A 27,674-nucleotide genomic window follows, 5' to 3' on the forward strand; every position below is an offset into this window, starting at 1 on the left:
GAGCTGGGTGACACTGGCACTGGTGACACAACTGGCCCTGAGGAGGTATGGCAGCTTCTGGTACCAAGCTGTTGGCTTTGACACTTGACTTGCCAGTGATTGACACCAGGATTTTTGCACTAAGGTACAATCCCGGTGTTATCCTCTTTGAGTGCTCATTCTCACCAGGGTCATACATTTCACTGACTGTTGTGATGCAGTTAGCAGAGCGACGTGGCAGAAGTCCTGTGGGAGTGCTTCCTGCTTTATGGGACACACAAGCAAGATGAGAAAGGGAGCAGCAGTACAAGGCATGGCTTTGTTTTCAAATGTTACCAGCTAGGGGCCCTCAGGCAGGCTGGCAGGGCTCTATGGGTGGGACTTTAAACATCCATGGATGCCAGTTTTGCCGTAGGAAGCAGAGCTGGGTTACTGTCCCATGGACCTCATTCTCTTCCGCATTTACCTCTTTCTCTTCTGCCAGAGGAAGACAGCTCTTCACTTGAATAACCTCTATCTGCCTGGTAAGGAAAGGGGACATGGGTTCTGCAGACGGAAACTGTGTATTTCCTCACAGAGAGGAACTACAAGGATCATTTTGCATTGTTTAGAGGGTTGGATTACCTCCCACAAAGGCCTTTTATTATCTTTCAAGTGACACTCACTGCTTCCTTCACTACCAAAGAGTTCCTCTGTTCACATGCTGGGTCCACATGCAGGGCTTTGGCTGCCCCTGAGAACCCTTGGCATTTGTCACATGTTGGCAATTGTTCCTGCTGCCTTTGAGGCAGAAATCCCAATTCTCACAAAAATATGGTACAGTGATCAGAGATTAGCATCTGGAACTGACCAGGCCAGACAATGCTTTGAGCAGCTTGCTTGTCTTTTCCTCCCCACCCCTTCCTCTGTTGCGTTTTTATCCTTTTCTTTTCCAGCTCTGTACAATTCCCCACTAGGCAGGGCCCTGGCATCCCTCCACCCCTGAGAGACTTGGACCGGAGGCGATGCAGGGCCAAGCTGTGTGAATTTTCTCTCTGTGGGGATCCTCCTTCTCCTCCATCCTGTTCCCTCAAGGTCACTTAGACAAGAAAGCAGGGGTGGTGCAACACCCCTCAGAGCCTCAGAAGGGACATGGCATTGTCTGAGCTGGTGCCAAGAACTTAAAAACCAGATGCAGATGTGGTGTTGGCAGTAAGAGGGGCATGGGAGGAGATCTGAGAGAGAAAAAGACTCGTTCCTCTCCCATTAGCACCACCCAAAGTCGTATGACACTCCCTGATATGCAGGGCAGCCACAAAGCTGTACAGCTTTGAGAGGCAGTTTAGCTCCCAAGCGGGTGCGCTGCTTCTCCTACGCTGGTATGGCAGGACCAGTGTGTCACAGGGACAGTGGGGAAGTAGGGAAGCAAAGGGGAGGGTTGCCCAGTGTTCAGGACACTGGCAGGGCTGTGGAGAGAGGATATGGATTGGGACACGGCTTTACTGACCCTTTACATGGCTTTTAGTCACCTCTGTAATCCTACCACCTCTTAGATGAACAAAGAGCAAGATCAGCATCAGCATCATCTCTTCAAGAAACTACCTAGTATCATGATAATATGTCTACCCTACGCACAGGGCAAACGATGCAAATGTGTCAATCAAATCATCTCCTACAGCACAGAGGACTTATCCAGACCGCAAAATGAAGGCAACAGACTGCATACCATTGTACTTCATGTGTTTCCCTGCTGTGCCTGACTGCTGGCTGTGCCCTGGTTGGTTTAGCCTCAGAGAAGATTTACACTGGAGGGGAACAGTGCACAATGCCCTCCACCCCTACCCCAGCACCGCCCAGTTCCTCCTCAGCTGAGGCTGCAGAAAAACCAACTGTCTCAGATCTTCATCCCTAGTGACATCTCTGAATGGGACTGTCCCACCCCAAAGCTGTTTCCAGCAGGGAATGAGGGAACCATGTCTCTTCAGATGAACAAATCAGAGTTTGCATGTATTCTCTGAAGGTATAATGCAGCTCTTCTGCAAAGCTGCTCTCTGGACAGTCATTCTAGCCTGTATTGCCACGAGGACCAACATGTGGGACTTTTCACTTCCCTTTTCTAAACTTCATGAGTTTCCTGACATCTCACTTCTCCAGCCCACAGAAGTCCCTCTCTTGAGCAGCTCTCAGCACATAAACAGCTCTCCAGCCCAATTTAGTATCAGTGGCAAGCTTGCTGATGGTGCACTCCATCCATGCACTCCATGCCCCTGTCCAGGTCATCAGACCGTACTGGAGCCCGTACTGGCCCCTGGGAGTGGCGCTTGCAACCAGATGTCATTTGGACTTAGTGCCATTTTTGATCACAATCTTTTGAGCCTCACAACACAGTTAATTTCACATCCACCTGAAAGACCAGCTTTCCAAGTCACATTCCACCCCTTTCTCTAGAAGCAGATAGTGGGAGACCATGCCAAGTGCTTTATGGAAGCCAATGACATTCCCTTTTCTCCCCTGTGCACGGCAGCACTCGTTTCAACGAAGACCATGATCAGGCATGATTTGCCCTGGGTAACACCACACTAGCTGCTAACCATCTTTGAAAGAGAACAACACATTCACATGCTTCCAGTCTCTTACAAAAAGCTGGCATTTAGTCCTCTCCCAAGGAGGACTTTTTGAAAGCTAACAATTTCTTGCTTAGATTACTTGACACAGATGACCAGAAAGGATGGAATTGAAATGGAACCATGTATCATAGGTTTATTAGGGAAAAAAGTTATACTTCAAGACCATATATTTGGCACTGTACTTAAGCAAAAATATGTGAAAAAATTAAAGTGTTAAAACCCAAATCACCGTGAAAAAGAAAATGCTCTTTTAATTACTTGAATTCCCTTTTTTTGCCCTCATACAATTTAAAATAACTACAGGAAGCAACTCAAGAGGAGTTAGACCTACGCTACAGGTAAGCTGGAACAAGAGTGAAACATGGACCAGAGAATGGATCTGTCCCCAGGTTACTGCTACTCTCCCAGGCTGCCAGAACAGATGAGTCTTACTAACATGAGCAGAGGTTGTTGAGTTGTTACCATGAAACATTACTGCAAGCTTCCAAATGCCTTCTAAAAAACAATCATTACACCCTTTATTCATGACACTTTCTGCATTCTGGTCTGCTTGGAAGAGCTGTTGGTAGTATTTAAAAAGAAGTGTATCCCAATTTGTCCCCATGGTCAAATGAGCTTCCTGCCAGCTGACTCCTGTATTGGTGGTTTGAGCTTCTTTTTGGAGAGCAAATAAGTTAAAAGCAGTTTCTAATTTCCAGATTACTCATCCTATGCCTCTCTGCACAGTAATATGAAAGATACTGACAAGGAATAAATAACATACAAAATAAGATGAGAATGGATTGAAGGAAAGTTGCACTAAAACTTTTAAATAGTAAGGGATAGAAAGCTTAACTGATGAACTGCTGAGTATGTGTTTTTGCTGGACTCTACAGTACCACTCTAACATGGATAGAGGGGTAGAATCCCATTGAATAGCCAGTCCAAAGGCTGCCAGGGAAGTAGGACACAGGTCTCAATCAATAATTCAAATCTTTCATCAACAGTACTCTCAAGAAGAATACAGCTCTTTCCTCGGTTAATATATTGTGCATAGCAATATTTCAAAGAATTAACAGCACCTTCTACATAAAAATTCCAAACATATTTATCTAGTGAACAAGATCTCAGCATCTCTAAGAAGTATTTCTGCAGATGTACAGTACTGTATTTATATAGATATAGATACAGATATATCTCAAAGTGAATTTACACTGTGACCTGGTGATTAGTCCAGCAGTGGGTGAACCCACAAGGTAAGTCTTCAGGAGAATATATTGCCTTTGGTGGGTGGCCAGTTACATGGCATGATTGCATAGGGGAGCCCCATTGGGCAGCAAAAGACAGTTTAGCATCCCATCAAGCAAGCACAGCATGCTTAGGTCGTTCCTGTAAGATATAATAAACTTCCAAATTTTCATGGCTAATACAGTTCTAATTTTCACAGGCTGCACACACTGCAACCTTCTCTTTGTGCCTTAAAGACATAGAAGTGGAAGGCAGGACACCAAACTTATATCCTATCCCTGCTTCCAAGCAGACATCAAGTAGCACCACAGATTTAGGCTGGTAAAAGGTGTCCATGTTTGTCTTCACGAGGGTTTCTTGAGCAGCTGGTCTTCACTGGTTTGCCCCATTTATCTTTTTTTTTCCTTTTCCAAATCAGTTGCTCACAGTCCTCCGGTAGAAATAATTTGAAAAGCATCTGCATCTTAGGTCTGCCTAAGACAGGAAAGCAGACTGCTACCATTTCCCTGGGATGGGCACACCACACTCATACCAGCCCACATAGTAGTAGGGTGTTGTGTATCCAATGCGTCCAAATGATACGGGCTCCTGGCGGTACTGGCGGTAATACCCTGTCAGGAGAAAAACACCCATTGGTATTTCAGAACACAGACACAGCCATTTCATAAAAGCAGCAGATGCAGTGAGAGCCAATCCCACAAACAAAAATTTATAAACTGCCTGGCAGGGAGTTGTATCAAAAGGGTATTGGCTAGCCCTGGTATTTGGCCAAGACCTTTCTTGAATGATCTAACTCTGGTCCTTCATATTTCTTGTAGTTTTGATTGGTTTTACTGCTCAAAATCTCTTTAACTATTGTGTAATGCTGTGGTCTGCCAAAGAGCTTCTGCATTTCACTCCAAAAAGTGGGCATATTTCAGCTGTGCTTATGAAGCTAAGTCAGTTTAAATATATGAAGGACTTTGGGGCAAAAAATACCATCAAATCACATTATCTCACAGGGCTTAAGAGACTATCAGCAAAAGTCAGCTTCTCACAAAACAAAAAGGTATCATTTCATGCAGTAAATACTGAGTTAAGCCCTCCCTTCCCCATTTAATTCATCTGCAGAAAGAATGTGACTGCTTAAAGCATTAGAAGAGGTGCAGCATTCTTGTCCGCATAGCTCGTGCATTGGAACATCTGAAACACCCATGGCTTGTGCCAATAATAAAACTTCTGCGTGCTCTCTATCTCTGTCTCCTAGACCTAGTATATACACATCTGGATTAATCATCTGTCTCCTGAGCTAAGAAGTGCAGTACTTCACAGTGATATATAAATATCAATGACTATTTCAGTTTCTTCCTGGTAACGCCACCATGCAAAGAATATTAACACACAATTTAACATGGAAACCACTAAAACTAACTGAAAAATCTAAACCAACAGACTTACTTAAAAGATTGGCTGACTTCCATGATTGGTTTCACTTTGTGAGGCAACCTGTCTTCTACCTGGTTATGTGAGGTGAGCAATTTGCTCAGAGGAACTCCTTCAAGACAAGAATTTTCCCTTTGAGACAAGTACCAGGCCAGAATAAAAGTACTGACCTTAAGTCACTAGACATATTCCTTTGTGTTTTGCATTGAATGAACTCATAGAAATTATTCACAGAAGTTGTATTTGCAAAGACGTAGCTGGTCGCGTGAGGCACAGGGAAGAGGTTTTGCATCTCAATTCAATGAAGCAGGTCGTATCAATAAGGGAAAGGTTTCATAGACCTATACAATTGTTTTTTCTTTTGTTTTTGCATTTTGTTGCTGCACAGTACTTGCATCATATGTCTCTCTGTCTCTGCACCCACAAGTCGTCTGGGACTTGCATAATCTGTTCTCAGTTACTGCATCAGCTGGACGACTCGGAGAGCTGCCAGCAGCTGTGGACAGAGCTCCACTCTGTGCTCTGCTCCTTACTCCTTAATCCTACAGATGGGATAACAGGCTCCTGGCCAGCATCCCACTCCCCCACTGCTGTACCTCGGATCGTGGGCAGGGCTTCAATGTACGACTGAGGTCCTGTTCTTCCATCCAGGTGTGAATCCACAAACTGGCAGTGGTCCTCACCCCTTCCCCAGCTATCCCCAATGCTGTAGAAGGTATCTGAAGAGTGATACAGACAGATTACTTAACTCAGCAATACTTATGTTTGGGATACTCGTTACCACCAGGAAAGTAGGTGTGGAAGAAAGCAGGAAAAATGTTGCAGTGACACACACAGTATTACCAATGAACAGTGACTGGAAAGAGGGAGAATGCTACCTTCACAATATGGAAGCAGAAATTATGGAAAATAAATGGGTTACAGGTCAGTGAGGAGTAGTACCCATTTTGCAAGTTATGGGGCAGTGCACCACAGGTGACAGGTAGAGAGAATTTCAACTGGATTAGTTGAAATATATCATGTGAAAGTAAAAAACTCTCAATATGTCAGTACCATTAGTTTGACTTCAGTCTCAAAAGAAAATTAAAAACTTTGGAGCTCTCTTTCTCAAACAGACAGGACTTTTTATCTCTTTTTATTCAAACACTGTATTGAAACTGTATGAAGGCACTACAGGATATTATTAGCATAGTCTGAAAGGCCATTGAGAGGATCCCATCACACCAGCTCAACAAAATGGGAAGTTTCTTTCATTATCTCTCAGGCAATGCACCTGTGTAAGAGCTACTGCTAATTCTTCTTGAGAGAAGGACACTCACATAGTGGCCACACAATTCTGACACACATGAAATGAGGAAAACCAGAAGATGAAGAGACAAATAATCATGCAGAAGGAAATTAATCTTGGTGCCTACCTTTCAGGTCATCACTGAGGTAAATTTTGTATCTTAAGGAGTTGCAAAGAACCACTCCTACAAATTTGCGATACCAAGTTCGTTTCACATACTGCTTGCCAGTGCAGTCTGAGTAGGTGGGGTCATATTTAAAAGTGAATGGGATCCAGATAGGCTCACCACCTTGGAGAAAAAGGAAATTCCACATTAGGGAGAGACTTTAACATTTCAGTACAAGTTTTGCAGCATTTAACATCTAACAGTATGTTTCACAAGATATGCTACAACATATTAACGCATGACTTTTTTATATTCAGTACTTTGAGAAAAAATATCATTAAAGTCAGAGACTTTATTAAATCCCTCCTAGGCAGTAGACAAAAATAACCATTAAAATTATTAAAATATGATTTCTTGTACTGAACCACAGCTTTGAGTAAACAGTCTTAATTATTCCAGCAAGACTTCTTTACCTAGTATTACACAGTTTCTCCTCTTGATGCAGCCTGATCTTAGGTTTGACACGAACTTGTGTTTTAAGAGTATAAAATATAACCCTTTTACAGAAGAACAGATGTTGAGAACTCTGTGGTGAGCAACAGCCTTTGAGGTCTCTTCTTGTATTTGGTTTAAAAGATCATATCACAAATGTACTTTTCTGTACTTTTGTTTTCCCACATTACATCAAAAAAGATTAGTTTCCAATAATAGACAAGTGAGACCTTTCCTGGGGAACTCTGTTCACAGCATTGCTGCAGATAAGACTACTTAATTGTATTGCAAAATAATAAATATTCCTACTGCCTTATCTAAATATTTGCTTTGTACTACCAAGACAATATAATTTATTTTGAAATTGCTGTTGTATTTATGTATACAGAATCATACAAAAAGCTTCCAATGTGATAACTGGTATTTTGCTCTCCAGCTACAGCCCAAAGCCCTGTTTTTACTCTACTATTTCTAGGTGGTTTACAAATGAGATTGGAAGTTTCTTCTGTTATTCATTCTTCTCTCACTAGGCACATGGACCAAACCCTGCAAACACTTGTATGTGAGAAGCAATCACTGATCAGCAATCCTCAGAGACTTCCAAGGACACAAAAAAAACCAGATTAGCGAGCACAATAAAACAGAGAAGGAAGGCATATACTGGACACTGTTTTCATGAAAAAAATAGCAAAAAATCCAGAACCAACCATTTCAACTCCTTAGGAAAGCTGATGGAGCATAATAACCATGAGGTCTTTTTCCCTGCATCTCTTCTAAGAGCACGTACTGCCTGGGGTTACACTACCAATGTTCCTGTCAGCAAGGTTAGTCTTAGCACCAGGAATTCAGATCTTCTGGCTATGGGCTGAACTGGCTTATTGCAAATTTGGAAATACAAAGCAAGCTGAAGAGCTTTGTGACATATTATTCAGGTCAGTAACAAATCCTTGAATTTTTTAGCATTTATAAGCACATGATGATTTATACAGATGAGCACCAGAACTAGAGAGAGAAACCTGATCTTGCTATTCAAGCTATGCTTAGGCAACTGAAAGACACAGATGCTGAAGTAACATAGTTTACTGCTTTTTACCCAGCAATTAAAGCTGTTGTACCAGGGAAAAAGATGGGCCAAAATCAAGTGCTTACTTGAACATATCTTTACAAGACTTCTTTTCAGAAAACAGAATAAGGGATCCTAAGACAAAAAAAATGCTTTATGAATTAGACCCATTAATTCCTACCTGTTCCCACTTAAAACTGCACCTAAAACTGCATGCTTAAATGTTTCCAGTTCCTATATTCTAACTCTTTTGCACAGGCTTTATGCACTTCGTGAATAAAACAACAGACTAAGACTTACCAGGTGGCCTGACAATGAGAAGAGGATTGTCTAGAAGAAAAAACACATAGAAAATTTAGTATTTTGTTCCAAAACTTGTTTTATAACATGAAACATACAGACTCACTGATTGAACATTTTCAATAAGGTGCTTCATCCTATGATGGCACTCTTTATTGAATATTCCCATCAGCTCAAAACTTACACTTGCATTAGAAGAGCACTCTGAATTAGCAATTTCTTTTTCTTATGACCTATTCCATCACTGTAACTATACCTTGCATTTAGTAACTGTTTTTTGTACTTGTGCCAGCTACAAAGCCACCTTTGGGCATGACAAATGAAAGATCAGTGCTGCAAACAAAACTTTAATTTTGGTGTATTTAACATGTTAAATAAAGCTCACAAAGGAGATGATTTTGGATGGGAAAACTAGGCATTCAGGCCAATATGCTGGCAGGAGGAAAATGATCTTCAAGATACAGCACAGAATCGTGGAACTGTTTAGGCTGGAAAAAGGTCTTTAAGACCAGCGAGTCCACTGTCAACCCAGCATTGCCAAGTCCACCACTAAACCACGTCCCTCGGTGCCACATCTACATGTCTTTTGAAAGCCTTCAGGGATGGGGACTCCACCACTTCCCTGGGCAGCCTGTTCCAAAGCTTGACAGCCCTTCTTTAGACAAAGTGCATTCCAGCACCTCAAAGTCTTCCTTGTAGTGAGGGGCCCAAAGCTGAACAGAGGACGCGAGGTGCGACCTCATCAGTGCCGAGTACAGGGGCACAATCACTGCCCTGGCCCTGCTGCCCACACCATTGCTGATCCAGGCCAGGATGCCATTGACTTTCTTGGCCACCAGGGCAATGTCAATTATTATGCTTGGATTAATAATTGAGCCTCTTATTCATTTAATGAAAATATGAATACATTATCCAGGACCATTGACTTATCTCGCACTTCTGTCTCCTGCTGGGATGATTTACTTCCATGATTCTTAGTGGAGCTTCTGAAGTGAGCACTACAGAGTGAATCAAATGAGCAAGGGCAGAGACTGCATAAACCCCATGTCACTAAAAGGGCAAAATTTGAAAGAAACAACAAGACCTTTCACTCAAGTAAAGACTGAAAAATGTGTTCTTTATTATTCAGTGGAGTCACTGGCCTCTGGCTTGATGGAAGTAGAAGAAGAAACAGGCGAAAAATAGCTCATTTAACCTACTATTTTTAGAAGGGGATATTGCTCTTGAATGTACTATTAGTCCTCTGAAAGAGCAGCATGCCTTGTCAAAACCAAAAGAACAGAGAACTTTGCCTGTCTGATGGAACTATTGCTTTCTGTATTTCTTCCAGAGACAACTGCTTCCAACTGTTTGGCTGTTCATAATTAGGAAACTAATTTCATAAATGTTTGCTCAGTCTATCAAAGGCCTTAAACTTCCCATTGCTTTTGTATTGTTGAACATTAGTAAACCTTTGTATTTGAAATTCAACTTCCTGTGCCCCTGGAACTGACATAAACATCACTTAGATTTTCATAGTAGCATTTGGAGTGCATATTACTTTCCTAGCTAAACCGAAAACAAATAATTAAAGTTTAAAAACCCCCACTATAACACGAAAGCAGCAAGTCCAGAATAATCACTGTTATTGGCATGCTGGTTTCAGTCATTGCCCTGCCACATCCATTATCATGAGTTTTGAGATGAAAATAAAAAGCAAACCGTACCAGATTCTGTGATAAATGAGACTGAAGAACTAACAGGTCCATAACCAAAGGGATTCTTTGCTTGGACTTTAAAATAATACCTGAAACAAGAAGAGAGGGGAAATAATATTGAAACAGATTTCACTGCAATGGCTAAATTAAAAAATAATACTAAAACAGGGTAAGAATCAAAGCAGAAGAATTCCACTGAGTATCCTTTGCATTAAATGGAGTTGGATACTGAGCCAGAGTATGAGCTTGCTGTTACAGACAAATGTCTCCTTTTTGCAATTGCTCCCATGTATATTTTTGGAACACTTATTTATATATCATCTCCCTTCCAAAAACCACATACAACGACATCCACTTTCTACGAAACAACTAATAGCAAAAGACGAAAAGAAAAAGTTGCAAGGAAATCAAATTCTGATTTCAGGAACAGCTTTAAACCACATTAACTCCTAGGGAAGCAGTGGTGTAAACTGCAAACTGAAACTGCATCTGATTTATATGAGATCAGAAGCTAAACTTTTGACCTTTCGGTAAAAACTCACAATACTTGAGTAAAAAAGAAAGCATCACATGATGTCTTATTGATTCCTCCAAAGTATTTAAATCACATGCTTAACTCAAAGCACATGAATCACCACTAGAAGTCCATTCTTTGCTCAACAGAAGCAAATTTATCCTCACTCTTGGAGAAGAATACATGTAAGTACATTTTTAGCTCATTTCCAAACACAGTGATTTTTAGTTGATGCCTACCCTGAAATTTTTCCCCAGATTAATGTTTTCTTCTTTTCCTTTTATGTTTGTATCAGTCCAACAGAAACCAACTAGAATGGAAGATTACTTAAAAATTTCCAGCACAGCATTTTTTAAATTCCTGAGTTTAGGTTTTCCTTTCTTGCCTGCTTGCTCTATTTCATTCTTGTAAAGAAATTAATTAAAAAAATATAAAATTACTGTGCCTCTGGAATATCCACACAGCATTTGGATCTTGATTTAGCCTCTCATCCAAAAGCAGACATGTCCAAAAGCTCTGCATACATAACAGGGCCAGTGATTATTGAATGGATGGTTGCCACCAAGCACTGGATTACCTCACATGACATATCCCACCTGCATGGCAGGCCTGATGGGAGTCTACTCCATCAAAAACATCAGGCTGCTCTTCCTGGTGAAGCTCTCCTCATCCTGCACAAGAACCTGCCAGTGCTGCTTCATTTGCACGGGCTACACTGGGCTGAGACACGATGCTCGTGCTTTACCAGGCAGCAGGGAAATTCAACACAGTCCTGTTGCAAGGACTTTGGTGGTTTTAGTCTGGCACTCGGTATTTACCATGTGCACTTTCCTGTACCATCAGCTGTATCTGTTCCTCTTGGACTTAACCACATAGCAGGGCCTGGAGGTCATTCCTGAAAGGCCTGAGCACAGCTAAGCACACATGAAACTATTAACAACCATAAAGCAGAGAGGATGTGGCTGAATAAGCCCTTTGGCAAAGCTGATTGTTTTTTCATTAAAAGGAATATCTTTTGTCAAGTGAGGTGAACTGCTTTGCCTTAAAATCAAACTGATCTTTATGAAGAGGGACAGGACACAAGGCAGCAATTCCTCACTCTGGTTCCTGAAAGAGTGGCAACACCAAGTTTTCCTGACTTAGCTCAGTGTTTGCTGTAAGTACTTCAGAAGAGCAGGAGAAAAATGTTTTCCAGCCCACACCTTTCCCATAACACTTCAAAGCATAGTAGAAAGTATGGATGACTGACTTCCCACCACCTCCGAACAGGTATAATCAGATACCACCTTTCAACACAGTGGCATTGTCTGAGGAACCCTTGAAATACACTTAATACACATGTATTCATGGTAGCCTCACAGCATTTCCAACAGATATATGAGTGCCATAATCCCCCTTAAAGCAGGAGAGAGAGCAGCCCAAGAACCTTGTGCACCTCTTCAAGTGGGGAAAAGGATGCAGATTTGTATCCAATGCATAACGCAGGAACTGATTACCCATGCAATCAGCACAACTCTGCATTCAGCTGTCCTGTTAGACACACAGAAGCCCATCTAGGGCATACGATCGTTCATGTTGCCTGCATGACTGTCTAAAAAAAAAAAGTGATGAAGTCATGAGTACATTTTTCTTCGCTAAATTGGACAATTGATTCCCAAGCCTTTATATACACAAGAAGGCTCTAGTTGTACCAGAAAGAGAGCCAGATCTCATGACTTGCTGACCTGTGATTTAAACATAGACAATGCTATGACTGCTGTATTAAGAACGTCAATAAAATAATGCAGTCGGGACATATTTCTTTCTCAGACATGAAAAATAAAAAAAGAAATTGCCAAAGCCGTTCTAGGTCCAGGAATCTGACATTTTGATTAGTCAGAATCCTTCAGCTGATGAATTTGCCAGGAAATCTCAAATCAGTATAACTTGACTGGCTTTCATCACATAAATACATGAACAAAATTTGCAATACATAATTTGATTTATACTTTGCTTAGGCAGAACTGTATGAATTGTTACCATTAGGCACAGAAGAATCACAACAGATGCAGTACCATTTGTTGTTCATTTTCAATACAGACAAGAAAAAAGCTTTTCCTCCTAAGAATAAACTTCCTTTGAGATTTTATATATCAATTCTAGTGATGTATCAAGAAAGGACACAGTGAACTGTAACAGGGCACTGAATATATAACATGTTTTTTCATTTAGGCTACATGACTAATCGTTCAACATACCTGTCATTTGGAACAAAATTATTCTTTGACTTAATTCAAGGCATCTCCCTTCTGTTGGAATTAAATAGCTGGCACTCACAGCACAAAGTGAGATAATCACTTAGCATGATAACTAGGGAAGCAGGGTTTTTTTAAAAAAAATGAGTTAGCTGCAAATTCCTTTTTCCAGACTTTCCAAAGGCAGGCCTGCATGGCTCCTCAGCCCTGCACTGTGTTCAGTGGCAAGCTGAGATGGCAGGATGCACCCCCACAGCAAGGGCTAAAATCCTCTTCCTACAACTACACCATTCCTCCATACGAAAAACGTGTAAATCAGTACCTGCAGGTTCACAGGCTAATCCAAAGTGTCTCCCTCCATGTAAAACAGCCCACCACTACATGCCTCATCAATATTTACAACTAATTTTCTAGTAAGACATTACAACCAAGCTGGAAGAGGAGCTTCCTACAGAGCTGGTGTGAGGCAGGTATGTTCCACACAGGTCTACACTTGTCCAATGGTTTCATGGACATCTTAGCTCTTCAGTGTGGCCCTGGTACCACAAAGCACCCACCTGTGGTTGATGCTGCTTGCTGGACACACTGTGGCTTGGTTTTAATGGAGATATAGAAAGGAAATAGAAAATTTTGGTGCATCTGGCCCCCTGAAACAGAAGACCCAGGCTCTGTTTGCAGTTGTAAGCCTTGAGTAAATGTTTAAGAACCTCCTGTGAAATACTCTGTACAACACTGGAATTGGTAGCAGGCACTATGGGATCAAAATAGCCCCAGATGGAACAAAAAACAAGTGAACAGAGAATAAGATTTCAGGAGACATGGAGATATGGGGGTGAAGGATGCTGTTTTAAATCATGAGACTACCTAGACTAGCTTATCCCATCAGGCATTGACACAGCTTTCCTGAAAAATGCAGGAAAATGTCTAACCATGCTCAGGAAGGGGACTGAAATGTTTATGGCAAGGAATATAATGTTTCTGATTGCAGAACACTGAATTTAGTGGTTGAGCAGATACTGTCCAGCCCTTTGCATCATCTTCTGTGACAGCTGAGAATTAAAGTTAGGGAAGGGACCTTGTCAGAACTACTGGTTTAAAGATGTAATATGGTGTAAAGTTTTTAAACCATAGTTTTTACATAGTTTTTACAATCACACATCACAAGGAAGCAGCTCCTGTGCCCACTGAAGCTGACCAGAGTTTCACTAATGGAAAAACTTCCACTTCTCAAATGGAAGTCAGATCAGGCCTCAGAAGAAAATTTATGACATGGATTAAGCATGGATTTCTGTTTTGTTTGTAAAACCTAAATAACAGGCAGATGTTTTCCAGGATATGTTGACATCTTAAAATCTTCTCTGGTGCTGACTTCAGCCAAGATGCCAACCTGCTTCTCACATATGGCTCATGCTGCAAAACTGCACCACCCATAGCCCCTTGTGGGACACTCAGTAGTCAACAGCATCTGCTTGCAGTGAATGACTTAATCAGACATTTCTCAGACAAATTTCAGACAAAATGCACTGACAACTCAGACTCACAATTTTTAGACTAACTTCAGATTTCATGCCATTTTTCTTAAGCATGGTATCTTTTTCTAGTGGTTAGGGAGTTATTTTTAGGACAAAAGGTATGCAATCAATTCAGTCTGTGGGTTTGGAGAATGTAAATGAGAATGGCTGATACATACAATTTCTCTGTTATAAAGATCCTTCATTCTCCACCACAGACCTCACAGGAAGCCTTTACTGCCTTCACAGGGCATATAGAAGGGGCCAATGGACGATACCATCTTCAGGAAGATGCTGGTGAAACAATATGCTTAAATAAATAGCACTTGCTTGAACCTCCCTATCATGAAACAGAACTTTAATTCAACAAGACAGTCACTAGGTTCATAGGCATGAATCTGTAAGTTTGCTGTTCCTATAAAACTCCATTCACATACAAATTCTGACCTTTGTCTGGAGTTCATGTACATCTCAGACATGCTGGCAGCTCAACTCCCACCAATTCCCCTGCACTGGGCACAGCATGGACAGAAGCTGCAGAACTCCTGTGAGCTTTCACTGCAACCACACCTTCTAGTGTTCTGGAGCCCTTTTGGTGTCAGGTATGAGAAGCAGAGAGTTATCTCTGGCCTTCAACACTGTCCTTTGGGCATCAGGAGAGGGAGACTTGACTGAAAGACCGAAGAGGCGAAGGGCTTCGGCTGGAAGGTGGACATGGCACAGAAGCAAGAAATGGGATGGCCACAGCCAGAAGAAGCTGGGGTGTAAAGGCAATGCCCCCCTGGCCTGCATGGGAGACAAAGTGAGAGTGGAGGAATGAATACTGGTGAAGGGGCAAAGGGCTGGGCATACAGAGGAGTTGGGGACGTGGAGGCAGGAATGGGTTCTAGCAGCAAGAGGAGAGTTGTTTAGGGAAAGGGAGTCCTCAAGTCACAAGGATGTAGTTGTAGGCAGAATGGTCTGCAATTGCTTCCATCAATATCTTGGAATAGGAGATCTCAAACCTCCTCCACCTTGTTGTAACAGTTGAAACCCACAGAGAGCTGTGCCACATCCCACCCTGTACACATTTTTAACAACGTTTTATAAGGAGAGTGCTAGCAGATGCAGAGTGTACCACTGAAGCTCTCCACTGTGAAGTAATTTCATTTTAACACACCATAAACCAACCTTAAAGACTGTCACTAAGGTCTAGATTACCAATCTTTTGAATAAGTGGCCTTTTTCAGCTCTTAGATATGTAAGAAAATGCCTCATGAAGCGTGTGATTGTCAGTACTGTAGACAGAACAAGAGAGGATAAAATGGACGATGTTTTCCTGTCACATCTTATTTCTATGCTTTTAACTCTGTGGGTGCTCTGAATGTGCTTATCCTGCTTCTCCATAATTAGTATTCCCCTGCTAATTTTCCAGGTCTTTGACACTGCAGGTGTCCCCTGCTGAACTTGGCCCTTGTGCAACTGCATAAGGAACTGCTGCTGAAGTTGCTCAGGTTCTGCCTCTCCCAAGGAGATGTCATGTCCTCAGAACTCTGGTTGGAAGGAAGTCTCTGTGCAGGAGAGAGGGGAATGCACTCCCTTCTTTAAACATACTGTGATTTCTTGGTGCTTGGATGTTTCCTCGACAGCAGGAGCAGCTGCAGGGGCACACCTGTGTGAGTCTATGCCGAAGTCTGGAGAAGTGTCATAATGTGGTCAGAAAAATATGCCTCATCATACTGGACACCCAACTGGCTACACTGCACTGGCTTTTCATAATTTATTTCTCTTATTTTATCATTTTGTCTATTAAAGTTTTAGATGAAGGCCATGCTCAAACAATTCTGTTTTCTAGGTTGAGGTTCTCAGTCAACTACTTTTAATGCCCTTTGCCTATGAATTGTCTTGGAAAGAAAACGTACTTTGGCTGACTCTGTTTTCCTTCTTCTATGTTGTCCCAGTACAAACCCTATGTGCTTGTCCAAGCAGCCAGTCCTCAGATCTGCAGCTCACCATCAAGTAAGGCATGCTAATTCCAGCCCACAATCACAGTGCATCTCTCCACTGTGTGAGCAACACCTCCCACCAGTGCCTAACAGACTGCAGACAGCAGCCTGTGAAGGGCCTAGCCCAAGGGAGCACCAGAAGAATTTCAGGCTCAGAATTTGAGAGACAAGTATGTGAGACACTGAACATCTCTCTAAAGGAGTAATTTGAATGTGGTTCCTCTGTAGCTGTTTGCTTTCCCGCCAGTCACCACAAATTATTCCAGTATCACGTGAAGCACGCATTTCTGTTCTGCCATTTCAGTCCGACTTTTTGTAAGATAAAGACCCAAAGCTCCTGCTAAACTGATTTCTGAGCAATTGCCACAGCCTCACTTTATACCACCAAGCTTTCTCTTCCAGTACTATTTATGTGAACAGAAAGCAAAAACAGATCAGTGGGCAGCACTTCCCCAGCAGCCTTGAGGCATCAAATCTTGGCCACACATATGTTGGAATGGCCCACATCACATCAAGTCACATCACATATTTTAGTATATTTTAGTATACTTTCCCCCTAGCATTTGATTCAGTTATGCCAACGACTAGAAAATGCATTTTAAAACAAGACTTTCTTTGTTACTGATATGTGTTTTCATACACACAAAAATATATACATGTACACACTGCCAATTGCTCCAGGGTTAATATGGTGAAGATATCACGTTGTTGTTGTTGTTGTGCAGTTTATAGAACTACTTGTTGTCCAAAAGAATGAGTAAAATCTAAATCAGATGTAAACATTTATACTGAGACCAAGAAAAACAACTGACAATTCTCAAAATTTGTTTTATTTCCTTAACAGAACTGAAGAGGAGTGGATCAAATCCTTACCGTGTGTTGGGCTTCAGGTTCTCAATTGGCAAGTGAGTAGACCCTGCAGTCCTGGTTGACCACTTATTCTTTAAAAAGTCATCATAGGATGCACTGTAAACCAGATAGCCTGTAAACAGGAAAGACAAATAGTTGTGAGGATTCTAATTAAATTTTAAATAAATGATATCCCCAGGTGTCACGGTAAATTTTAAGGATTAAAAGGAGTTGAAATATCTTTGAAAATGAAAGTGATTCCACGCCTAACTCTCCTGGAAAATCCTGGCCTGTAAGAATTTCCTATATTAGCTAATAATGATGGAGCATTACATCAGAGGACAGCACCCAGTTGTGAACCGATAAAAAAAACAGTGAAGGCAAAAAGCTGACAAAGGTAATCTGTCATTCACTGTTCTAAGTGATACACCGACTGTGCAGACACTAGTACAAATGGTCATTTAGGAAAACCTTTCCCTTCTCCACTCTCCCATCAGGAGAGAAACCCTCAGGAGGGTACCTGTTACCATGTCTCCTTGAGCAGGTTTGGCCCAGTCCACAATGACAAAGGAGTGACAGCCTTCAACTGCCACCACTGTGATGTTGTGAGGGGCTTTCAGGGGACGCTGATCTTTCTCTCTGAAGTCATTGGGAATGATTTCCTCAAGGCTCTCCACTTGGAAATGCTCCAGGGCCTCTGTCAAGGAGCAGGGGGCTGCTGGATCCTTATTGAGATAGGTCACGTAAGGAGCTAGAAAAGACAGGGAAGGATAGCGTTTAGTTAGCAGTTCGAGGTATCCCAGAGTAACACACAGCCTGGCAATTTCCTTAAGAGCGTCAAGGTTTGTGGTGCATTTTAAACTTCCTCACCTTCCAGTCCAGAGACGGCTGCCAACAAAGCATGGCTTACAGCCAATTTGATGGATGAGCAGGGGGAATGGGATGCCAACATTCAGGCTTACCTACCCCACACTCACAACTGTACCAAATTATGCAAAGACAGAAGGACTGTCTTTGCTACAAGAGGCAGAAGAGAGCAGTGTGACTGCAGCACCCTCCGCACACTACCGCCAGCTGCTCTGGAAGGTGGGATGAAAATGTCACCCAAATTCTGCCTTTCCAGCATGAGAACAGATCTCTGCCAGGGCCTTCAATCATCTAAGACTTTACAGGTCTAAGTGTTTGGTTCTTACACAAACATCCTGAAGCTGGAGCAAAATAACAAAAGAAATGTGAAGAGTAATTCCAAGGTGAAGTTCAAACAGTTTAAAGGGCTTGCTGTGGTCACTTATGTACTAAGGGACCAGGAGCCATGAATCCCTACCTTCCAGGCATGTGCTTCCAACCTGTAACTTCTATTTTTAAAAGCTTTATACTGACTGGAACTGCACTTCAGTTCAGGAAAAGATTAAGCCATCTTTTTATTGCCTTAAAAGTCACCGTAACATTCAAAGAAAGGAGTATTAAACTTGCTTTGGAAATGTTTATTCAGTTGCAATAATACAATTCATTGAGATGGTAATATTATTTCCCTTGTGCCTTGAAATGTTCATAAACCAGCGCTTCTTGGTTTATCTTACTGGATTTCATGCCTAAAGGAATTTTTTCCAGATCTTGCAATGAATTTAATTTTAGCCTCTCCAGCTAAATGAATCAATAAGCACTGTCAGTGAGAGAGCCGAATAGAAACATCATGAAATTGTTTGGACAGGGAAACTGAAGATGCACTGGAAAAAGTTTTGGCATCTATAAAAACAAATCTTTTACTCTAGAAGCCAAGTTCCACTCTAAGCCACACGATGCTTGTGGATATTGGAAGGGAAGCCAAGACATCTCAAAGATGATTCTCCATCCCCTGCAATCTATTCTGAAATGCCAGGTGAGTCAGAAGCTGACCTGACCTCAGTTCAAGTGCCAGAAACACATAAAGGGCTGCAGGGGTGTCACTAGCCTGCCGTGGAGGCTGGAATGCAGTGCCCTACAGTCTCCAAATCCCTCTGTTCTGGCTCCCTGCTGCTTCTCTGACAAAGAAGCAGAGCAGCTCTGAAGTCAGTGCTGCAACACCAACCTACACATTTGAATGGCTCAAGTACACAGGAGACATGGCTCATGTAATGAGGGCTCCTTCACCAAATGCCTTCTACTGAGAAAACATTCGAGTACCAAAATCATTTTCATCTCTACTGGATTCATTTTTTGGAAAGTTCATTCCAAAATACCATTCATTCCTTGACTTTGAAGCATACATGCTTTTGACATACATGCTTGTGCAAGGTGGATGAAATACAACTGGGGTTGAATGGATCAGTGGAAAATAATCAGGTCCCTCAGTGAAAGACTCACATCTACGTGACTTGCCCTGCTGGAATTACTGGTGTGAAGTTAGATGAAGTTAAGCTGAACTAAGCACTAAGCACTGGTGCAGACACCCTTGCTCTCTTACTAACTTCAGCTAGTAAGACAAAGCATAACACAGAGCAGAGCATTTACACTGAAAGAGTACAAAGAGGTTTTTACTGGGTCAACAAAATCATTGTGGGCCCACACACAGACGTGCAATCATTGAAGCAAGGAAAAAGTACTGCTGTTCAAGTTTCAAGGTGGCAATCCTTAAAAGGACCACACACACATCTACTGGATGTGCTTGTGCAATGGCCTCAGCTTAAGGGCTGGCCTTGCTGGAACGAGAGTTCTTTGCAGCACAAGTAGTAAGCTACATAAACCAAAGGACATCCTTACCAGTGAAGCGTTTCTTCCCAGCAATGTCATATTCTGACACTGGGCCAGTGCCAACAACACTGGTCTCCGGATAGACAACCTCCAATTCTGTTGTCGTGGACGCCGTGGTAGTGGTGACAGTGGTGGTAGTTGGCAGCAAAGTGCTCTCCAAAAATTCATAGTCTTCAAAGGAAACATAAGATGAAAAATGTTAGCATGCTTCATCTAATTCTGGCTTAACTATGAGAAGAGAAACAATTCTGTCACCAGCCACAGTTCCAAAGAAGTGTTAAACACCCTGCCTGGCCACTGCACACTCCTTACAGAACTCTTATGTCGAGGCTGCTTGCACTTCAACCTTGCAATGATTTCTACCAAACTGATTGACAGGGAGAACAGTCTTTGTCCCAGAATACTCATGTCACTGCTGATTTAGACCTCACTCTCACAGTTAAACAGGACAAAAATTAACAAAAGTATTTGTACAGCCATATCGTGAATGTGCATCTGCCACCTCCTCTCACAACCCTCAAGAGAAGATGGCACAGTAATTGAATCCCTGGCCAAAACCCTCCAATGCCAAAGGAAGTAGAGAAGGGAGAGAAAAAAATGGCTTTCTAAGAAAACTGTGTTGCAATTCCAAAGGCCTAGAGGTGGTTCATACTGCTCTTAAATCCTCCTGCGACTGGATGTGTGAGGTCCAGTACCTTCCATTTGTGGTCCCTGCAGGGCCATGAAGGAAGGCAAACTGTCCCACACAGATCTCCTTATGTTCAGTCCTATTAAATTCAGTGCTCTTTGAAAAGCCACTGTGCTACCTGATTGGCACACAAAATGAAGGGAAAGTAGCATTTGGCATCCCTGCCATGACCTCATGCAGGCTGGGGAACTCAACTCATGTCTTTGAGTGTTTTGTGCTTAAACTGCTGAAGTGTATGTTTTCTGCAGGTGATCTGTACTTAAGGGGAGGCCTGAAAAAGACCTGTGCACGGAGGTTATTCTGCATCCATGGAGATGTAAGGAATATGGGATGTGTGTCTTGTGCAGTTTCTAGTTCATCCCTTGCTCCCCACATTCTAAATGTCAGTTTCAGTACGAAGTGATGGGAATTAAAAGTACAAATGTCTATAGTATCTTCCGCTCAGCTGCTGCAGTCTTTCTAAATGTTTTGCTGTTGTTGGTTAGACTTAAGATCCCAGCACTACAACCACAAATAAAAAAAAACTTTCATTGTTCTAGAGCCATAAATTCTACTAAAAAACTTCTTGTTAAATGAGGTCTGCATTTATCCACTTCCATATGTGGGAGCAGGAGCAGGAATTGGAGGACTAAAAAGGATAGAACACCAGATGTCACTGATGGCAGAAAGTGAATTCCAGTTCCAGTAATTGAGAATTTGCATTCCCTATGCAAACCTACAATTAAAATGCTGTGACTTGGCGCTTCCTCTTCAGCTAAGTTTTTTATGTCCTTGATTACAGTATCAAGATAGTATGAATATAACTCTGAAAAAATATTTCTCTCCCTCCTTTCCTTTCATCGAATTTCAAATCTCTTTGATTTAAATTTCACATGAATTAAGCAGATTAGTTACTTAATATGTAGGTGATCTCATTCAGTATGAGCACGCTTAATTGTCTTAATGCAGACTACACATTAAAGAAACAACTCACTAAGGTATTTCAATTATTCAGGGCTTGAATGTTATTTGGACTTTTTATTTTAGAGGAGGTGATTGACTTTGACTAGGCTGAAGTTAGAAATTGTACCAGAGAAAGTGAATTTAGGATTGAAGCAGTATCTGTATGACACAGCTCTGAAAAGTAATTTATTTCCCCAGTAGGATCCTGTTAGATTGCTGGACTGATAGAAAGGGACTTTTATGTCCAGAAACAGATGGCTTTGGACCCTTTTTCATCACATGTAATGCAGAACTGTTTTCCATTCACCACCACTTGCTTAAGCTCCCATTTACCAATCTGCCTCCTTGAGCTCAGTTCCAAAGAAAGAAGACAGAGAAAAAAGCAACATGCCACTTGCAATAGACTTCTACAGTTAAACCATACCATCATCGTATATCACATATGCTTCTGGAGTTGCTGTCACATCTGAATCCAGTCCTGAGAATGTATCTATTGATAGAAAAAGAAAAAAATGCTATAAGAATTCAATAAAATAATTCTGGAATAAAGTTTAGAATAAAAATATTTAGCCAGTTGAATTGTAAAGAAATAAGATAACTTCCTGGTTTCCAAATAACACTGTGATAGTCTGCTCTGCACACTGAGAATAACAGATGAGAAGCTAAGTGTAGTAGTCAGGAGTTTTGCTGGAGGAACACAGATTCAGAGCTGCTGCACAAAATTAAAGAGTAAACACCTTCCAGAAGCTCTGCCTCCAGCTTCTCTGAAGCAAAGGTAGGCTGCCAGCAACTACATAATGATTACATCTGAATTTGACAATATTTTACAGTCTCAGAAGCAGCAAATGTGAAAGCATTATATGTCAAAGAAACCAACCAAGCAATTAAATATTTCTACCCAGATATTTTTGTGGAGGTATGAAAACAAACAGCCATGACATTTAAAGACCGTGTCAACGGTCTTGCAAGGAATGCAGCCCAAAAAGAATGGATTTGTAGAATGAAGTCATTAGTGCTGGATTTTCTGGGGTTTTACTCTGCACTAGCTCTACTCTGATGCTATGGAATGGCTGCCCATTACAGGCTGGGCCACACAGGTGTAATCCTGAAGCACTGCTTCTGCATTAGTTTCATCCAACATGAATTCAGTTAGGCATCAGAGTGAGATTGCCCCAGGATGCAAATGAAAGCACAGCAAGGACAAGATGATTATGAGGTGCGCATCTAAAACACTCTACTGGTCCACCCCAGAATCCAATGTAGATGCACCAACAGACTTCCCAGCTGACTATTCCTTTATATTATCTCATTCCCTCTGCAGAGCAAGAATCCAGCACCAGATACATCAACCATCAACTACCTCATCTGTTGAATCCCAAAGGCTTTCCTGCACACTCTGAGGAAAGCGTTTCTCCACTTTATTCCGGGAAGCCAAAAAGTACACAAAGCTCAGCACAGTCATAAAAAGCCATGCAAACAAAGCAAAAGCACTGTGCTGTAACCTACTGCAGGTCCCATCAGAGGTCTCCAATGCAATACTGGGGCTAGAGAGTGGCCAGCATGTGAACAAAGACAGAGAGAGACAGCTTTAACCTCAGGACACTTCACATACATTGGTCATGCTCCTGTAACACTCAATATGGAAGCAATGGTGTTATTTTTACTAAACCAGGACTGCAAACAGTGCAAAGTTTCAACTGCCAATGTTAAATAGTTCACAAATAGAATCTGAATGATACATTTTCATTTTGCTGAATTTTTTTAGAACCAACAATTACTGTATTACTGCTTTTTTCCTCCTAAAATAATTTTCTTTTAAATACTCTGTAATTTTGATGCCAAAATATGCTTTAAAACACAGGAAATGGGTTTACTATTGTCTGACTTTCATATATTAGAATCTGACATTTCCTCATGGTAGAGGAAATGCGGCCACTCTTCAGGACATTATCCCCTTGGAAGTCACTTGGCCTTTCTGAGGGTAGCCAGTCACAAAGTAGATTCTTTACTGAATTCTGCAGATCTACCCACAGCTGGCCAACATCTATAATGTATGCACATACCTTTGACTGCCTACATCCAAGTAATGAAGAGGATCAGATATACAGAAATTTGAAATCTTTCATGGGCAGATTTCAATTCATCCATGCTTATTAGCTAGTAATTCTTTGGCCTACCCACAATCCAGCAAAGCCAAATTTCATTTTCTGTTTTTGTACTCAATTTCAGTGTCTGTGCTTGTTTAGTGTTAGCTGTGTCACGGTGACAGTAATAGTACTTCCCAACAGACCTCTTGTTTTATTATTTTCTGTACAGACTCCAGCTGCAGTTCTTCACCTTGCTCCATCACCCTTTGCTGAAGCTCTTGAGTAAACCCTGCCTGTAACAAATGGGGCCAAATCTTTCTGTGACCACTTGCCACAGACTTTTGGCATCTGCAAGGACAGTCTTGTTGTCTTACAAAATCCATCACTTGATTTTATCACATATAATGTGTGGTTAAGTCTCCACTTGCTTTTTCCTTTGTGAGTTCATGAATAAAATTTAGTTGATTTCACTGACAGATCATGCCTGTGTGGCCAAACTCCTCCTTGAAAGCTAAAGACTGCTGAATCTAGTGAAAAGCTGAATTCTGCTGGATCGAGAGAAAATCCTGCCAAAGATAAAAGAATTTTCCAAAGCTTAAGTAGAACATTTGGAGCTGGGTTTTGGCACTTGCAGCCCCTATCTGTTTGTTAATAGAGCACTTAGCAACAAATATCAAGCTTTGGCAGAAAAAGTATTTCACTAAACAATGTGGAGTAATTTCTAGACTCAGATTAAAGGCAAAGACAAGATAAAAATATAATTTAATATAATTTGGAAATGGTCAAGTGAAAATGGCATTGTTTTGATAATTCAAGTAGTAGTTGTTTACCCCTCTTGAAATATACACTTCCCTTGATAAACAATAGCAGGCATCATTAAATAAATACCAAAAAGATCTTTTCTCTTCAAGCAAGTTCCTTTGTGGAACAGGCAGGCTGTTTTGCTGTGTTTCTCTAATCTTCAGGTCACTAGGATTTGAAAAATCTAAGGAAAAAAAAGACTCTTCAGGGAAGCTTCCAAAATTCCCAGGTAGGGACTAATATTGCTCAAGCTGTAAGATAAGAAGCCCTAAGAACCAGGTAAGAAGGAGAAATCCAGCACCATCTTTGTCCTTTTAGTCTTCCACTGTAAGGCATTTGCAGACATACAGTCAAAATGCCAGGCATTTTGTTACTTAAAGGCCATTCTCAATGAACACACAGCCTGAATAAAAACTTAGTTTTCATTTGTGCCTCTGTCAAATTCAAAGATTCAGCAAGCCCATCTGGTAGAAGGCAAAGAATCCAAGCAGATTTTTTTTATGTGTTCGGAAAATCACATGAAAATTCCCTAGCCCACAACTCTGCTAAACATAACACTGCAAAGGATTTTGTTGCTCAGCTTCTGGAGCCTACTTTCAGTTTAACCCCAGATGTATGTCATGAACTTCTACTGTTCCTACAATGTGCATTCTCAGAAGAGGTCATCCAAACAGCACAGGCCAAAAAAGAGGAAACATTACAGGATATAATCAACATTTAAGATAAGCAAAAGGAGCTGGGGGTGTGGGAGGGATTCTAACTACCAAAAATCATAGTTCCCTTTAGGCAATTTTGAAAGTATGAGATTGACAGCATTTAACAATATTTGTACCACTTTTGTAAGTACAATTCAGAACTATGAACTTTCCCCAGGGAAAAGCAAACCTCTTCATATTAATACTTAATGATTGAGTGATTTTTACATACATATGCTTGTGTGTGTACACATCTGTGCATATCTACACATACAAGCACACTTCTATAACTGCGCACTGCTAAACGTGGCTAATTGTTAACAAATACTAATAGTACAACTCATTGTCATTTCACCTGTACAAGGAACTGGCATCTCTGACTCATTAGTTACCTAGGGCTGCTGGTAAGGGAATTTTGTTTTCTGCTTCTGAGATCTTCTCCCAAGATGCCACCCTTAGACTGACTCACTGTGAGTCGCTGAAGCCACACCTTTCTATATCACTGTCATGCCTTAAGTTTTAGTTTTCATATTTTTCATATTCTGTACTGCCTTAGAATGTAACTCTAAACCTCATATTCAGTATTAGCAAGCTCTCCTCACAGTTTGGTTAGACAAAACAATCCTTTTCCAACCTGAGAACCAAGGACACTGTTGCAGCTTCAAGCCCAAAAAGGTACAAACAACGGTGAATTGAGGAGAGCAAACTGGGAGGATGGAACTTCATAACCTGAAGCTGTAATTAGACAATTAACCCAAATATGCAAATGAACCAAAACTTATAGAAGTGTGAAAACTCATGACTGGTTGTCCATCTTGAATTCGTCTTGGCCAGAGCCACAGCCAGGCTCTTGTACTGCCCAAGGAGTATCCTTGGAAGGCCTTTTAATAAATACCTACTTAATTCCTTTAACTCTGTCTAGCCTCTGTTCCAGGCAGCCTCTCTAGGCATCAACTGCCCTTTTCAAAGTGATAGCTCAGCTTCCTAGGCCACGGTTTGTGAGCTACTTGTAAACCTACTTTGACTTAAGAGATACAGGTGTATGGAAGAAAGGTAAAGGGGCTTCATTATCCATTAAAATTGGCTGCTGCAGTTGTCAGATGTCTGATTGCCAACATGCTGGTAAAGTCATGGTGTGCTGCTATTGTCCATTAGTACACTGAGTTGAGGATTACCTACAAATTGGAAGAGTAAGGGCTACCACGTGCTCCTTGATCTGGTTTGGCAAAATAAGCAGCTAACTCACTTGCAATGCAATATCCAGGTGTTGAAAGCACAAAACGTGATAGGGAACAGGCTCAACACCCAAAGACTGTAGTGCATCTATATGTGTTTACTTTGGATTTCAGTTTGGCACCACAACATAAGCTTGTATAACTGCAACAGGAAAAAATTACATGCACTGAAACTGGTTTGTATCTTCAGATATTAAAGAAATCAGTGTACAACTCTCTGCCTTATCTGTGCAGAACCTGGGTTACCTTTCACCAGCTTCATCTGTGCTGTGCTGCATTCCTGCTACACAATCTATCTCTAAGGGCTGGCAAGAGAACAAGAATCTCACTTTGCAAATGCTGTTTCCACAGGGCTCAAAAGGGACTTTTCAGAATTCATTGTGATAAGCAAACACAAAATAGACAAAATGTATAGCTCCTCTGGGTCCTACGCTGTCCTGAAATGGAATGAGAAAAACTTAGATATAAGTGCTTTGACTGAAAAGCTACTGCCTATACTTGAACCCCTGTGAATGAACATATGCAATAAAAGTGGATCCAACACAATGTAAGAAATTTGCTGAAAACAACACAATTCCACAAAAACCCCTCAGTTTTGGTGGAAGTTGGCATTTTTCAGTGAAAATCCATTTAACACCCAAACTCTTCTTCATATGCTGTCATCTCAGTTCCTACCTTATCAAACAGACCAAAATCTTTAGAGGTAGATTCCCTACCGTTCCACATCTGTGTAACAGCCATGGAAATCCAAACAGCACAAAAGGAAATTACCTTCTGCGTTGCACTCTGGCAGGCCATCGAATCCCAGGAGCAAGTTGCCCTCATCATCATACTCTCCGTAGGTGCCTGGAGGACAGGTTGGTGCGGGTTTCTCGGTGGGTGGGTCAGTGGTGGTGGGTTCAGGAGTGGTGGTGGTTGTAGCAACAGTTGTTGTAGTGGTTGTGGTAGTTGTCGTGGTAGTTGTTGTTGGTATTGTTGTTGTAGTAGTTGAGGGAGTGGTTGTTTTCTTAACCATTTCAAGACCAATCAGAGGCTTTCCTCCAAGGCTTATTATTGGCTTATCTTGTGCACTTGCTACAGGTTTACTAAATCTGCTATGTCCAAACAAAGGCAATCCATCAGGACTCACCACTGGAGCACCTTTTTCATCTAAGAGAGAAGAACAAAACAACAAAAAAAATCTCACCATTAATCCACTTCAGGCTTATAGCATTAAGCATTAC

General features: G+C 41.5%; 1 protein-coding gene across 1 annotated transcript in view; it reads right to left on the minus strand.

The window, feature by feature from the left end:
- Positions 1-2,692: 2,692 nt before the first annotated feature.
- The window catches only part of FNDC1 (fibronectin type III domain containing 1), a 63,148-nt gene continuing 38,166 nt past the window's right edge, over positions 2,693-27,674 (minus strand). Inside the window, exons 11-20 of the mRNA XM_063390083.1 lie at positions 27,223-27,600; positions 22,058-22,123; positions 20,013-20,174; positions 17,794-18,024; positions 17,298-17,406; positions 10,190-10,269; positions 8,484-8,513; positions 6,650-6,811; positions 5,831-5,953; positions 2,693-4,423 (exon numbers count right to left, since the gene is read on the minus strand). Of these exons, the coding sequence (XP_063246153.1) occupies positions 4,308-4,423; positions 5,831-5,953; positions 6,650-6,811; positions 8,484-8,513; positions 10,190-10,269; positions 17,298-17,406; positions 17,794-18,024; positions 20,013-20,174; positions 22,058-22,123; positions 27,223-27,600 (1,457 nt within the window). The 3' untranslated portion in view covers positions 2,693-4,307. The remainder of the gene's footprint in view (positions 4,424-5,830; positions 5,954-6,649; positions 6,812-8,483; positions 8,514-10,189; positions 10,270-17,297; positions 17,407-17,793; positions 18,025-20,012; positions 20,175-22,057; positions 22,124-27,222; positions 27,601-27,674) is intronic.

This window comes from Prinia subflava, chromosome 2, assembly GCF_021018805.1.
Source record: "Prinia subflava isolate CZ2003 ecotype Zambia chromosome 2, Cam_Psub_1.2, whole genome shotgun sequence".
NCBI lineage: Eukaryota > Metazoa > Chordata > Aves > Passeriformes > Cisticolidae > Prinia > Prinia subflava.